Source organism: Tyto alba, unplaced genomic scaffold (genome assembly GCF_018691265.1).
Source record: "Tyto alba isolate M040663 unplaced genomic scaffold, T.alba_DEE_v4.0 Super-Scaffold_9, whole genome shotgun sequence".
Classification (NCBI taxonomy): Eukaryota; Metazoa; Chordata; class Aves; order Strigiformes; family Tytonidae; genus Tyto; species Tyto alba.
In genome coordinates this window covers 22624346-22639594 of record NW_024881330.1, presented here as the reverse complement: position 1 = coordinate 22639594, position 15249 = coordinate 22624346, and the positions used below count along the sequence as shown (strand labels likewise).

Sequence of the window (15249 nt, the reverse complement as noted above, 5' to 3'; positions counted from 1 at the left end):
ATTTTTGAAGGCGCATGCTCTCAAAGTGTTCCTAGAAGCACCTTAACTGCAGCTGTCAGTAAAGGATGCAAAGAGAACCTCCTATTTCTGGACATTTTTAACCATTTGTTATGTCTTTCCTATCAAAAAAAAAAAAAAAATGCAGAGAGCTAACAGATGGAGGAGAAGTTCCTGATGGGACTAAGCAGGTTTGGAGTCACATCTGAAACTTGTAGCCACTGGAGAAAACCCCGGCAGGAGAGAGCCAGCGGGATGGGGAGGCATGGTGCTCCTCTGGGAAGAAGCTGTGCAGGAGTTGCTGTGAGAACCTCTCCTTTCCCTGGCACTCTCTGGGGGAGCTGGTGGTGCCCCCGGAGGTGCCAGCACCCTGCAAACTATCCTGACACCTATTCAGGCCAAGGCTTCTGGTCGCCTTTGCCTAATGCCATGGCCGGCCACGCTGGGCGTCAGCGAAAAATGTATGTGGGCATCACACACCCAGCACCTTGTGCAAAGCACGTGGAAAAAGAGGAAAAACATAAAGAGCAATTGCAGCTCTCCTTAATTTACACCTTTTGTTTAGGGCTGGGGTGAACAGCAGCAAAAGCAGTGATGGGGGGAAGGCTGCAGGGAGCTGTGGCTTTGCAGTGCTCGGTGCGCGTTTCCCTTCTCCCAGGGCAGCAGTGGTCAGGACCTGGGAATGGGAATCCCCACGAGTTTCAAGAGAAGACCAAGCTTAAAAGCCTGAGTGGAGACCTGGGCTTTGTCCCTGGGGATTTCTGCCTGGGAGTGAAAGGGGGTGGCTTGTGTTCCCTCTGCACGGATGTGCCAGGGCGGGAGAGAGGGGGACAGTGTGGACAGCCACGCTGAAGCAATGCTTTGCATGAAACCACACTCAAGTCATGCTCCCGATGGTCCGTGGCTCCACTGCGCGGCCATTGCTCACGTCCCCCCACCATGGGCTCCCCTGGTCCACGGGTGGGAGCTGCAGCAGAGGGGGTGCGGTTGTGCACGGACCTGGGCTGCGCTTCCCACGGCAACTGTGGAGCTGTGACGTGTCAGCCGACCCGTGATGTCAGAAGGTGCCCGCTGGAAGGCTGCAAGAACGCCTGCGGCTCTTCTCACACGCTCACCTCCAGACAAAACTCTCGAGGCAGTTTTTCCCTCTCCTCCACGGGTGCAGGCTGCCGCGGCCGCAATCGCGCCCTGATGAGCTTTGCAGGACAACGATGCCGTTGTTGCACGATCGCCTTCTGGAAGATGCCGAGCAGGATTTGAGGCAGGCGGAGAGAGAGATGCAGAGGCAGATGCGGCTGCTGGACCTGCACCTGCAGCAGCTCCGCAAGGAGCTGTCTGCATCCCGCCCGCGCAGCCCGGCCCCGCACCCCTGCTGCCTGTGCCAGCCCGACCCCCGCCCCTGGGAGAGGAGGGCCCTCACCGCAAGGGTGGATGTGGAGCGAGGACTGGGCAGGTAACAGATATTTGCCCGCTTTCTACAGGCATCAGCACCCTTTTGGGCGGGATGAGGGGAGGTTTGGCATCGGTGTCAGGAGCAAAGGACACTAACCATCTCACAAACTGCGTCTAAAGTAAGGTACACAATTAGATCTAAAGCTGTCCAGCTGTGGAACAAAGACCATTTTTGACATAAATTCAGTTTAAGACTGGTAAATGCGTCATTTTCTTCATCAGTAGCCAAAATGTGCCCGTATGCAGGGGGGTGCGGCACTGACGCACCACAGACATGCATCTATATTTTCCCAGCTTGTACAGCAGGAGGAATAAGAGTCAGGATTTCTACATCTCCATTTTGACCACTGGTGTGATGACTTTATTTTGTTAATGGAGTTCAAGAGCGACTCTAGTAGAGACAAACCCCAAAGGTAGCTCTACAGGAAGGGGGTAGCTGAATGATAAAACCTTACCATTTGGGTTAAGGCACAACGAGACATTGAGAGACCCCAAGGGCTAAGAAGTCCCTTGGTCATCAGCAGTGGTGGGAGTCTCTTGCTGCATTTGTGGCATTGGTATTTTCTCTGGTATTTTTGCCCCAAACTCAGGCTTCTGTTTGAGTTCTCTTGTGTTGCACATAACGATGATGAGACCACCATCTTGGCAATTAAAAATGTGACATTTTTGTTACCTGTAGAAGAGGAACTATCATCCCACAGTGTGCCATGTGTGTTATCTACTGAGTGCAATAAAGTTAGAGGACAAAGTAACAAGCCTGATGCCTGGGTTAATTTTACACTGACTTGAGCATAACCTAAGGGTGAGGTGAGATTACTTTAAACTTACCTAGTAGCTGCAGTTCACAAAGAGCTGTCAAGTGGAAAATTTCAGGCCCCAGGTGTTATAGGACTGGTGTCTGTGTCCAGATTTTCATGAGTGCATTGGGTACCAGAGCTGGGCAGGCGCAGCATCCCCTTGCAGAATCACTGCACACCAAAATCCCAGTGAAAGAAGGGAAATTCAGTGTGAATGGAAGCTGGGTCTCAGGATGGGCCATGGGATGCCAGGGCATGCTCTCCCGGAGTGCCAGGCTCCCTGGCCCTGCCACACTCAGGACAACTTGCTGGTTTGAACACGAGTCCATACCACTGCCATCTGAGACCACACCACAGCAGGATTTCAGCCTATTGCACTGGGGCATTCAGCCATCCCCTTCCCACCAAAAAATACTGGGAAGGGCCAGTTCTTCTCAGCACATTTATTGTCCTCTGACCAGAAATATAAAAAAAGACCAAAGGGGCAGCTGGAGGAGACAGCAAGCCCAGAAAACACATCCCAAAATCACCACAGCAGGTTGAATCATTACGGGCTTTAAGTAGGATTGCTGAAATGGGTGTACCTTGCTAATGAACCACTTGTTATGGACTTCTCACCATAGTGGTCATGCCTGTTCCCTCATTGCTTACCCTGTTTCCTCTTCTATCATGCTCATTATCTTTTTAATTTGGTGTCTTGTGTCCAATTGAGCTATTATAACTGAGGTGACCCCTCCATTGTCTACTTTGCAAATGGTTTGAATAAGAGCCAGCCCTCTGGCTGAGCATAGTCTTGTTTGACAGTATTAGAAATTCTTTTAGTGGCTCAGTGAGCCTTCAGCCCTGCTCTGAAGGGGCATTTTGGGGTATGTCTCCTATCCACTGATTGCTTTAAAGAAAACTCCTAACTGGAAAATGTGATCTATTGTAACTACCCATTTAGAATGTAGGACAAGGCGTAAGATGGACACGTATGGCTTTGTGGGCATAGGTACCTGTGAAAGAGGAGCACTGGCTTCTCTGTATTTAGGTGAAAGAACTTTTCAGCTCCATAATTGCCCCATCCCAAGAGGGGACACTGAAACGCTCCTGACCGCTGTGGCGTGCAGGCGGGAGCTCTTTCTGATGGTGCAGACACCATTTCAAGTGCTGTGCATCAGCATGGAGACGGATCCAATAGTTTCCTATTTACTGCCTTTGTCCTTAAGGGGGTCCACCCATTCCTCTGTGAGTTGGACTGAAAGACTCTCCTCTTGTTTTTATTCCAGCATGCAGAGAAGACTTAACAGGATGTTGAACTGCCCCCATGACCACAAGCTTTTGGCTTTGATGGACATGAAGGATTATGACCCCAAGGAAGTCACTGTAACTGTGAAAGATGGGAAGGTGAAGGTGTTAGCGGAGCACAGGGAGGAGCACACCACTGCAAAAGGGAAGGAGTATAACTACAGAAGCATCACGAAGGAAATCAGCCTGCCGCCGGGGGTGAGTGAGGAAGAGGTGACATACTCGCTGGGCCCCAGTAGAGTCCTGAAGATTGAAACAGCATGCAACTGCTACCCTTGTCTCCTGAGCCGCTGAGCTGCAGCAGGGAGCAGCGCTGGGCACAGTTGTTCCTCTGCTGCATCCCTCCTCCCCATCAGCTTTAGGTCTGCCCCACTAACAATTCACCAGCAGCTCCTCAGGCCTCTTCCAAAATAAAAGACAGTAGTCTGAGCAGATGTGTGTGAGCCTCATTTTGAAAGGGTTTGGTGGGCAAAAAGGGAGGTGCCAGCAGTAAAACACAAAGATGATTTCGGGGCACTCTTGGCTGTGGTCACTTGCTGGGTACCAAAGGCACGGCTGGAGATAGTGTGGTTCAGGGTGAGTATTGCTGTTGTGCACAATCTCACGGATCTTAAAGGCTGAAAGGCACCATTTATGATCAGTCACATTTCTATAGGGACAGTTCTCTCAACCCTACCACTTCCATTTGAGCTGTAGGATATTTCCAGGAAGAAAACCTTGATAATAAACACCTCAAGAGGTAGAGCCTGCTCCTGAAAAAACAAGCTGTGCTGTTTGTCCCCTTGGTTTGGTTCTTGCAGAGGTTGCCCAGCTGAAAGGAGCCATGGTTGAAGGACAGAGAGCTTTTCCTTAGAAGACACTGGGACTATGGCAGAGCGCTTACTAACAGAGAAGGGCATGACTAAAGCATTTCCTCCTGTAGGAATCGATAGCTCCAAGAAAACATTTTTCACACTGGCAGAGGAAGAGAATTGTCAATATAATTTCTTCAAGGTAACATTAATGAAAAATTTAAGGTCCAAAGTGGGACCTCGCATAGCCAGCGCCCTCGCTCTCCCTGAGCACGGGGACCAGCAGGATCAGCAGGTTGCGGGGGGGGGGGGGGGTGACACCAAGGGACAGCCTTGCCAAGGTATTGCATTAGCTGCCCTGGCCCCAGCACTTGGGCTTGCACTCCTGCGGGAAGCAGCATTAGCTTTCACTGCAGAAAAGCCTGTAGCAAGACAACACACCTGATGCTTGCACTTGCGAGCCCCCTGGGCAGGCCGTCCCTCCAGCGAGCGCCGCCTGGTTCAGGCTTCATGAGCCCCCAGGGCTGCGGGGAGGAGGGATACCACCTCTTTTTGTGGTGCACTCCCCTGCCCCAGATTTTCCTGGTGGGGAACCTACTGCTTCAGGTTGTGCTGGTGCAGAAACAAACCTCTGATGTTAACTAACCAGTCAGGGGAGAGGGTGGGCAGCCTATGGGCTTGAAACCCCTCAGAATGGGGTGTCACCCCCTGCCATTAGCCTGGTTGAGAAATGCAGTTGTTCACTGTCGCACAGGGGGACCCTGGCCCCCACGGGACCCCACTCTGCTGGGACAACATGCCCGTGGCAGCCAAGGGGTCCCCAGTGCCGAGGGCTCCCATCCTCTGCTGCAATGGGGATATTACCCTGGGAACACTCACGCCTAAAGAAAACAAAGCCAGTCCTTTATTTTCACCCTGCAGACAGCCAGCCCTGCTTTGAAGATTTACATTCATTGTATGAAGGTGGTGAATCAGAAGGCACAAGTTACAAAACATCGAGTCAATATCTGGGAGCACCACAGCTGGGGGAGACCCCCAGCTCCACCACCCCTTGCTCTTCTCCTCCCAGCTGGAGGCACTCTCTGGAAAGGAGCAAAACCAGCCCTGTCCTTGCATTCAAAAGGGTCAGAGCAGCTCTCTGCATCGATTTGATGTGGTTTGGACCAGGCTGGTGAAGTCAGCAGCACCTCAGCCTCCCATCGAGTGAACACAGCCCCTTAGGGCAGCTCACTGCAAGCACCTTCCCAAAATCATCACTGCTGTGAAACAGCTCCTTTAGTCCCAGCAAATGGTTGAAGATCAGTTTGACTTGGCCATAACCAGCTTGGTGATTTAACTTTGGTGCAAGAAACAAGCTGCTTCTGGCATGTTTTCAGCACTCAGCTAGCACTGAAATGACAGCTGATAATAAATTTTAAGCTTTATGGGATTGGTGTGTATCTGGGTCAGTATAGAGCAATGCAACCATGGAATGGTTTTGGTTGGAAGGGACCTTTAAAGGTCATTTAGTCCAACTCCCTTGCCATGGACAGGGACATATTTCACTAGATCGTGTTACTCAAAGCCCCATCCAACCTGATTTTGAACACTTCTGGGGATGAAGCATCCACGATTTCTGTGGGTAACCTGTTCCAGTGTTTCACCACTCTCATCATAAAAAATGTCATACTTATGTCCAATATAAATCTACCCTCTTGCAGTTTAAAACCCCTTGTCCTGTCACTACAGGCCTTGGTAAAGAGTCTCTCTCCATCTTTCTTATAAGTCCCCTTTATAAATTGAAAGGCCACCTACACACAGGTAGCCTGATTCTGCTGATGTTGGTCAAGTACATTTAGAAATAAGCCACACCTCAACCAGAAGGCTGCAAGGGAGTTTTGGGATACAGCCTTCTCACTTTGTAACTATTTCTACAGAAGCTGTCTAAGCATGCAGAAAAGAAACACATTTCAACACCTCCTATCTACCCGTGACTTCAGACTTGCATAATATATCGAGTCCTGCAGCAATCACAGGGCTGGCTATGACTGCTCTTATCCTTATTGCTCATCCTTTAACACATGTTCTTCACACTTTGTTCCTAAATTAGGCTCCTAATACCAAACTACGCTCCTGAGCACCAAGACTTTATTGACAGATATGACTTCATTCCCAGATTTCAAGACTAGAAGGCACCATCAGATCATCTGGCCTAACCTCCTCTCATATTGTCTTATACCACAAATAAACTGCCCAAGCTCTAACTTCCAGGAAGGTATCTAGTATTTATTTGAAGACTTCAGGAGACAGGCTTCAGCACCCCTCTTTGTATTTTGCTCCAATGGCTAATTTCCTTGTAATTAAATGTCATGCCTTGTTAGTAACACAACACTGGCTGGCATCATCAATTCTTTTTGGTTTTTGGTTTTTGTTTTTTTTTTTTTTTTTCTGCTAGATGACACAAGCCCTCAGAAGCTGACTTTGTAGTAACTCAGTAGCCGCTATGAATTTCTCCTACATGGTAAGCAAGTCACTTTTCAATCTTGAAATTCTGGAGTTTCTCATTGCAAGACTTGGTGTCCAACTCTGATATTTTTAGTTCATTCTTGCCCCTTTTTTCAAGTTCAGTGCCCTCGACAAAGATGGCCACTGTCACCGGCTGCAGTGTCACCCTCTCCCCACCAATACAGCATAAAGAGGTAGAAACAAAATGTTTGCTCCTTCGTCCTCTTCTCAAGACAGAAGGTTCTCTGTATCTTTCCAATGCTGCATTGCACGAGGTTCGCCTGCCAGACAGCCATTCTCAGCCCTCCAGCTCACCGAAGGGTCCCCCCTTTGCAGGCTGAAGCCTGGGACGGGGCCTGTGCGGCTGCTCCTCACGCTGCAGACGCGGAGAAGGTTGGCGTGGCAGCCCAGGGAGCATGAAGGAACATCCAGGAGGAAGCATGCTTCAGTTATTAAAGGAAGATTTAGGAAAAAATCGCTTGGTTTATATTTTTTCTTACATAAATGAGCCACAGCTAGCCTCTTTTTCCTACTGATTAGGACTCCTAGCATTTAAATTCAAAGAGGCCTTTCAGGCTGGGAGGCACATCTTCCTAATTCTTAATTCATTTTATATCCCATGAAACACTAGTCCAGGCTGGCAGAAGCATCTTTAAGACCTTTTCCATAAGATCCGTAAGAAGGAAATGTGTCAGTTTTGTGAATACTTACATGCTGTAAATACCTTGGGACATAGCCAAAAGCGTTCTCAAAATCCATACCTTCCAAATACTGCTTAGCTGAGAGTTTGTTAAATGAAAATACATTTGAAAAACTATCATTAACACAGCAAGCCATGCTCACATCAGCATCTCCCTAAAATAAATTCCTTTGCCACTAGGTGGCATTTTTTTTTTTTTTTTTTTTTTTATTTACCACTCTAACTTTTAAAAGTAAACCTGATGCAGGTGCTGTTACAAAGCAGTAAGGCTGGAACACACTGCAGCTGGCATTTTTCTCTGCAATGCTAATAGCCAATAAAGAGAAGGGCAAGAGTTAGAGCTGTGGTTTGCGATCCTGAGCATGCAGGAGCTCTCATGGCAGACCACCGTCATGTTAGGTCTCTACACTGGGTTATATGGACCTCTGATCCTGCAGCTCTTCCCCCCACAGTACAGCTCCTGGGTAAGGTGAGTTTCATTTGTCTCAGCAGCCCAGCTTTACCGCAGCAATTAGGGGCTTCCAGGAGTTAATGCATATTGTTGCAACAAGTTATTTTGGGGGCCATTTTCGACCATCCTCATGTAGCAGATGCCCTCTCTGAATTCCCTGGCATGAGGAAGATGCCCGAGAGGGCGACTTGGCTCTGTTGTTATAAACATTAGTGCGTTCTTGAACTCTAGCCTTATCGGGACACTTATAAATAGCCAGAGCCCTAGGAATTTGTAAGGGCAGGTCATCTGAGGATGCTAGCTCCAGACCTCTCTTCGGCCATGGATTTCTAGGGGTTTTGTGACAGCCAGGCGGTGCTCTGCGGGCTTAGACTGCGTAGAAATGTTGTTTCTCCCCTAGCTATTGCAAAACCGGAGCAGTACCTTAGTGGGAAGGTGCAGAGCTATCCCGGGTTTCCTCTCGTGGCGTGCCGGCGTGCCGCTGCTCCCGAGGGCACGGCGCTGCCCGGGCCGGCGGCTGCCCCGCTCTCTGCGGGCAGTGCTGGTGCGGGAGGGCTGCTCCTGCAGAGGAGCAGGTTGTTGCCCGCCAGCCCCGCTCTTCACGCCTCCGTTCCTCGTCCTCCCAGCAGCGGCACGGCGAGGCTGCCGGGACCCCCAGCCGTGGGGGGCCGGTGCGGCCGCCCTCCCACCGCACCTCCACACGAGGTGAGACACTTCAGCCATCCACTTTATTTGTGCGAAAAGTTAAGTTTAACCGTTGTCCCTGCTAAGCCGTTTGGCACCTCAGTCTCTTAGATAAACTTTCCAAGCCTGTTTTCTGTCATCTCCCCTGGAGAAAGCACTAAGAGTTTAGAAGACTGAGCAGGACCGATGGCTTCAAGCCTGCCTCTGTACCAAAGCCTCGGTGGATTTGTTGTCATTTTGGGCCCTGCACTTGTCACCTCATTAATAATCCGGCACTGAATTTAGGTTAGGAGTAAGCTGATCCTTTCAGCACACTCGTTGTGACTATCAAGAAGCTGCCACCTCCACGAGTGTGGGGCGCTGATCCTTGCTCCTGCTTTTTCACCCTGCAAGTCCCTTCCCTGGTCCCTTGAATAAAAAGATATTTTGCCATCTCTGGCTGTCTTCTAATTTCCCCTGTCATCCCATTTGTCCCCCTCCAATTGCTGTAGGTCAGAGCTTTTTTTTGGCAAGTAACATATGGGGCTTTCTTCTTCTCTTGAAAGATGAAGTCCTTTGCTAGGGCTGAAATCCCAGTCTAGGTGAAAAAATCTTGGCTGTCCATGAGGTTATCTTCTCAGTTGCTCTATTATATGTAGATGGTGTGAAATCATATCCATGTAATTGTCCTTCTTGATTTCAACATTAATTACAAATAATAGAAGGCCTCTCAGCTCTTTGGTCCTTCATGCTGGCCCCTAACTTGGGGTGTTGCATGTCGTTTTTAAAGGCCTGCAAGTGAAAATAATGCTATAATTAAAAAAGCTGTAAACCAGGTGGTTCACAGATCTGGACTGAGCAGAGGGCGGCCCACAGAAGCCAGAGCACACAATCGGGTGTTGATGGTCCTCACCCCATCCTCTCATGTCCCCCACCACCCTGAGGTTGTCATCTGGAGGGCCACCAGCTGCCATGCGCCCCATGTTTGTGGGGTGCAGGGTTGTATGCTTGCAGGCACAGGACTGGGAACACCACCCAGAGCATCTGGCTTTGGCCTGAAGCATTTTATATAGAATTTGAGCCAAAAGTTATGTCAGTGGGAAGGCAGAGAGTCTGGGAGAGCTTGCCAGCATGCTCACAGCCCAGCAACCAGCAGCGTCACACCAGACAAAGCACTCGAGCCCTGCGGGACCCAGTGCTCCCGACTGCTGGGGGACAAACCCTCAACAGAGCCCGTGACAAGTCCATTGGAGGAACAGAGAAGGGATGGAGGAGGGATTGTGGCCAAGCAAATACGCTGAAGTCACTTGAGCCCAGGCACAGTCCCTGTCAGAGCATCTCCAAGGTGATGCAGAGCCCGTTGCCTCGGGCCAGCAGCGACTCTCACTGCTGTGTGTGTCAGTCCCTCTCTTTTGGCTACCTGCTAGAAATGTTTAAATATAATCAGAATCTGCAGGGTGCAGTAGAGGTGACTGGTGTAACAGATGTTAAGTTTGAGAGCAAGTTGGGAGTAAGGAGCACATGCAGATAAATCATTAAAATCAAAGAGCATCCTTTGGTGGAGAGGCAGCAGAGGAGAATGGTTGAAAACAGCATGCTACGTAACAGGCAATAAAAGCAGAATGCAGCAGCTACCGGTCATGCAGGCTTGCTGAGGTTTTACTGGCTGCAAAACACAATAAGGCTGCAGGACATTAAAAAGCGAGAAATAAATAGAAACACCAGCACTGGGAGTCTGCTCATGGCAGGTCCTGAGCGCTTTCTATTCCCGCTAAATTCCCTAGACAATAATTGCACACAGCAGCACTGTACCGTTACTGTGAACACCTGCAAAGTTAACCCCCCATGGAGAAACAGAGAGATGTTTGTACTCCCAGGAGCGAGAGTTACCGCTGGGAGCCAAGCACACGCTGCGTGCGGAGAGGCCGGAGCCCGCGGGGCCACGAGCGCCACCAGTGTCTGTGGGGCCGGGCCAAGTGTCCCAGCCACGGCACGCTCAGAACCACAGCACGTGTGGTCCACCACGGCTCGTGATGGAAACCCCTTCACCATGCTCTCCCGTGCTGCGGTGAATAGCAAAGCATGTGGAAAACTCGGGAAGTGCCAAAAACCCACCTTCCTCAGCCAGGGCCCCAGCCCTCCTTGGCTGCTTGGTGTGCCTAGAGAGCCAGGCATTTAGCTCAAAATCCAGGGCTGTCACCCGCAGAGATTTATGGATGTTAATGCACCAGTGTAATGTGATCCTCACCCTAATATTTAAAAATAGCCCAAGGGACTGACCCACATAAACTCCAAGGCTTCCAGTCTAGATTGCGTGCCCTGTTAACATGATGACATTTTAAATGTGGTGCAGTTAACTTAATGATAATATGGTGGGCTTCTTCTAGGAGGGTTATGCAAAGCGACCACAAAGAATTATGTTTTGCATTAGATGAACGCACCAAAACAAACTGGAGGAAACACTCATTGTTTACTCCACGGGGCAGCTGCTAAAGGAGTAGGACCAGTGCCTGTACTGTAATATTATTCAACCATTTATCTGTGCTTACTTTCTCTGGAAAACAGAGGTAAAGCAAGACACAACGTGGCAGAGTTTTGCTGCACACATGAAGGGAGAAGCAGTAAATATGTCGGTAAACACTGGAGAGACTGGGGCCCCTAGGGCTGGGCATCCCACTGGCTCATATGTGTTGGGCTTGTGTGAGTGGTGGGGTTTTTGGTAGTGGGGCAGGGGGCTACAGTGGTGGCCCCTGTGAGAAGGTTCTCAAAGCTCCCCCAGCTCCAAGTCAGACCCAGCTCTGGCCAAGTCTGAGCCAATTAACAATGGTGGCTGCACCTCTGCGATAACGTATTTAAGAAGGGAAACCTGAGTGGGGGGACTTGTGAGGATGAGCTGGGAGGAGGACATCTGTGTGAACACCAAGGGCAGTGGAAGAACAGAGGAGGAAAGGGGGGGATGTGCACCAGTGCAGAACCCACTGTATCCCGTGGTGAGATGGCAGGGCTCTCCCTTCCACCACCCATGGAGATCTACAGTGGAGCAGAGGCCAAGCTGCAGCCTGTGGATGATCCCATGACACAGGTGACTCTGCTCAAAGGAGGTCGGGACTTTGTGGGGAGAAGCAGCCCCCGCTGTTGTAGTTTGGCACTGGGAGGACTGCAACATGTGGGAGTGTCCCATGCCAGAGCAGCTCAGGAAATGCTGTGGCCTGTGGGAGGGACTCATGTTGGAAACAGTTTGAGGAAAACTGTCTCCTGTCAGAGGGGGACCACGCTGGACCAGGGGGGAGAATGTGAGGAGTTCCCCCCCGGTCCTGAGATGCAAGAAGTGGCAGGACTGACCACACACCCCCATTCCCTGCCCCCCTTTGCTGCTGAGTGGGGGAAGGTAGAAATATTGGGAGCAAAACCAAGCCTGGGAAGAAGGGAGGGGTGGGGAAAGGTGTTTTTGAGATATGATAATGCTTCTCGGTGTCCCTACTCTGACTGTTAACTGCTGTTGTTAGTGTCTAAATTAAATTTATGTTCTTTCTTCCCCTAACAAGTCAGTCTAATGCCCGTGACCATAACGGGTGAGTCATCCCTCCCTGTCCTTAACTCAATTCCAGAGGCTTCGGCTTCATTTTCTCCTTCTCAGCACCTGGGGGGAAGAGGGGAGTGATCAGCTGCATGGTGCTCAGTTGCCCTCTGGGCTTAAACCACAACATCCTAACAGGGCTTTGTACAGGCTGCCCGTGGTCACTGGAGTCAGGGGACCTGCTGCCTGCAGCTTGTGTCCTGCCTTTGTGGGACCTCCTGGAAACTGGCACTTGTCCTCCTGACTCCCAGGCAGGGACACTGCAGGGATGCTCGTCCAGCACTTTCCAGGCTTTGCAGTCCAAATGTTGCTGAACTCCTTCAGTGCTGGCCCACTCAGGGATGTCACTGATGAGAAGAGCAAGTTTCCTGCTCCCGAGTACCCATTTTTTGTGGCTGCACCACACCAGGAGCCCACTTAGCCTCTCCTCCCAGGGTGCCTGCAGCCTGCTGTGGAAGTGGGATGAACTACCTCAATCCCACCACACACGCCCAGAGCCCTTGCACAGAGGAGCAAGTGAGGGCAAACGTGCTCCCCATGTTGGAGGGGGGGGGGGATTTTCCAAATCCTTAAATTGATGCTCCATTACCCTGACAGCAAACGGAGAGGACTGAGCCAGAAGCCAACACAGTCCTCGATGCGAGCGCCTGCTCCTGGGAACCGCAGAGCACGGAGTGCCGTGTATGGGATGCAGCCAGATGTTTTGTCGCACTTACTTCATTTTGCCTAAATGCTTCAGTTGTATGGGAGGATTGGGAGAAAACATATACCCATGGCTCGCCAGAACTGCACACTCGCTGCTCAGCCCCAGCCCTGTGCCCTTGGGTGCAAGGTGCTGTCAGGGAGCAGGAAAGAAATGCAGCAGAGCTTGGCTTCAGCCAGAGGCTCGCTCTCGTAAGATTCACATGCGAGGTAAAATCTGGTTTAAAAGAGATTTAAAAAATGAACTCAAGGAGGACTGTGTAGCCAGGGAGCAGAGGGATGCATTGCCTGTCGGTGTGTCAGTTAGCAGGCAGCTCTGCAGGCAGCACAACCAAAACTTGCCCTCTAACAGCCTATGTGAAAGGGATTTATAAGTTATGGCCTGTCCCTGGGGTGCTGGTGACCCTGAAACAAAATATGCATCCTGTTTGCAGCCATATTATTGTGGTCTCCCCTCCATGCCAGGCAGCACCCTGGGCCTGTGCCGTGCCACATCCCCGGCAGCTGGAGGCAGGAGTCACCCAGGACAAGGAGCGATGACACCCAGGCTATGCACAGCACTGGGACCTGTCTGTTTTTCTGATCATCAGTTTGGAATGTTTTAATGTCAGAACAAAGGTAAGGTTGACCAACTACGTCAGAAAAAACCCACCGAGTTTCAGATCAGAATTCCCATAGAAAAGCCAAGCAGGGTCTTGAAGACATTGGTGTCCTTGTGTTGGGAGATGCTACATCCTCAGGATGCCCAAGGGCCACGTTCAATATCTAATTGTTTTGGCAGAAGGCTTATATGTCTGAGACCCAGCATGGTGTGGTACAGAGTACTCAAATCTATATTTCATCTAAAGAAGAAAAGCCATGAATGAAATATTAAAGGAATAAAGAGTAGAGATTCTAAACAACTTCAGAAGAAATCAGAGTGAGGGAAAAATTAAAAGCAAGAATATTAAATTACATGTTAGGAGGAGAGCTGACTTTGGAACAATGCAAACAAGAAAAGAGTGCACAGGGAGATCCCAGAAGGGACTGCACAAATAGCCTGCCCCCAAAACAGGGAGAGGCACAGGCTTTGGGATATATCTGTAAGCAAACCCAGGCTGCACCAAAAATACTTCACTCCTCCTGCAATATCTCCTCACTAGAGCACGGCAAGATCCCATTTTTGGCCAACCACCCATATCCAAGGGGAAACACAGGTCCCAGGGGTCTCTTCTGTCTCTGGTAGAAAAGGCAGCGACTCGAAGCCAGACCACGGGGTGATGTGGAGGCAGGCAACGACCGGAACATGCCACCAACAGCTTTGGTAGGATTTCCTCCTGCTGATGATGTGTGATGGCAGTAATCCATTCCTCTCAACAAATACCAGCGTTGAGCACAAGATTTAGCTCAATTCAGGGATGATCAGCTGAGACGTAATGATCTGAAATACAGAGTATCAAACCGGATGACCTGATGGTGCCTGCTAGTCTGAAAGGCTCATTATCTTCTCCTGAGAACATCCATCCCAGGGCAGTCCCCCCACAGGGCATAGGCAGGAGCTCCCATCCATCCCCTGCCAATGGCAGCAGCAGCTGAATCCCAGCATGGTTCATTTTCTGTAAGGGAATTTTTATCTTTCAAATCAGATATAAATGGAATTACTAGTTAAATGCTCACCTTCTTGCACAACAGGTATCTCCACGCAAGAAAACTTAATCAGTTCTTAATTCCTAAATCACCTCAATACATCTTGTAGCCCCCCTGCGAAAGCCTCTGGTTTCTCTAGGACTTGAATTCCAGCTCTTTTCTTCCAGTGATATTAGGTCAGTCTTGGGGCACCTGTGTTCTGGAGAGATGTAAAACTGAGGCTTGGGATCTGTGCAGGAGTGTTTCCTGGTGACACGCCAGAGACCTGACTTCACTTACGCTGTCGTGGGGACCCGCTTGGAAGAGAAACACTCTGCAGCCCCTTTCCTTCTTGTCTGCTTTGTTCCACTTCAGGGGGACCTAGGCTTTCCACTTAAATTCAGGTGGCTTTCTAGACCCCAGCTTATTCTCTCTGACCTATTAACAGCTTTCTACCCATTGACCTCTTCCACTTCCAATTTACAGATAAAGAGCAGTTTACTTCCAACTCTTCATGTGGGTAGACCCATGAGATCTGGCAGAAACAGCAGCTCATCACTTATGTTCATTACACCAGTGCAGAGTAATCACAAATAACAAGTAGGGAGATGAGCTTACTTGTAATAATCTAACATTTTTAGAATATTCCTTTGATTATTACAGAAGGAAGGATAACTAAATGTGTTTGAAGAGACAGAGGCTCTCTCCCTTTCCTAGCATTAGCATCAATCTCTCTGACATTA

The 15249-nt window shown here is 49.9% G+C and overlaps 1 protein-coding gene across 1 annotated transcript; it reads left to right on the top strand.

The window, feature by feature from the left end:
- The first annotated feature begins 1208 nt into the window (after positions 1 to 1208).
- Positions 1209 to 3827, top strand: ODF1 (outer dense fiber of sperm tails 1). The gene is made up of 2 exons (XM_009962247.3): positions 1209 to 1450; positions 3515 to 3827. The coding sequence occupies exons 1-2, from the start codon at positions 1209 to 1211 to the stop codon at positions 3825 to 3827; spliced, it is 555 nt and encodes a 184-aa protein (XP_009960549.3).
- Positions 3828 to 15249: the final 11422 nt, after the last annotated feature.

Excerpts from the sequence above, each read along its gene's own strand:
- ODF1 (XM_009962247.3), top strand. The coding sequence starts at position 1,209 with ATGCCGTTGTTGCACGATCGCCTTCTGGAAGATGCCGAGCAGGATTTG. Across the intron at positions 1,451-3,514 it reads GTGGAGCGAGGACTGGGCAG|CATGCAGAGAAGACTTAACA; the intron begins GTAACAGATATT and ends TTTTTATTCCAG.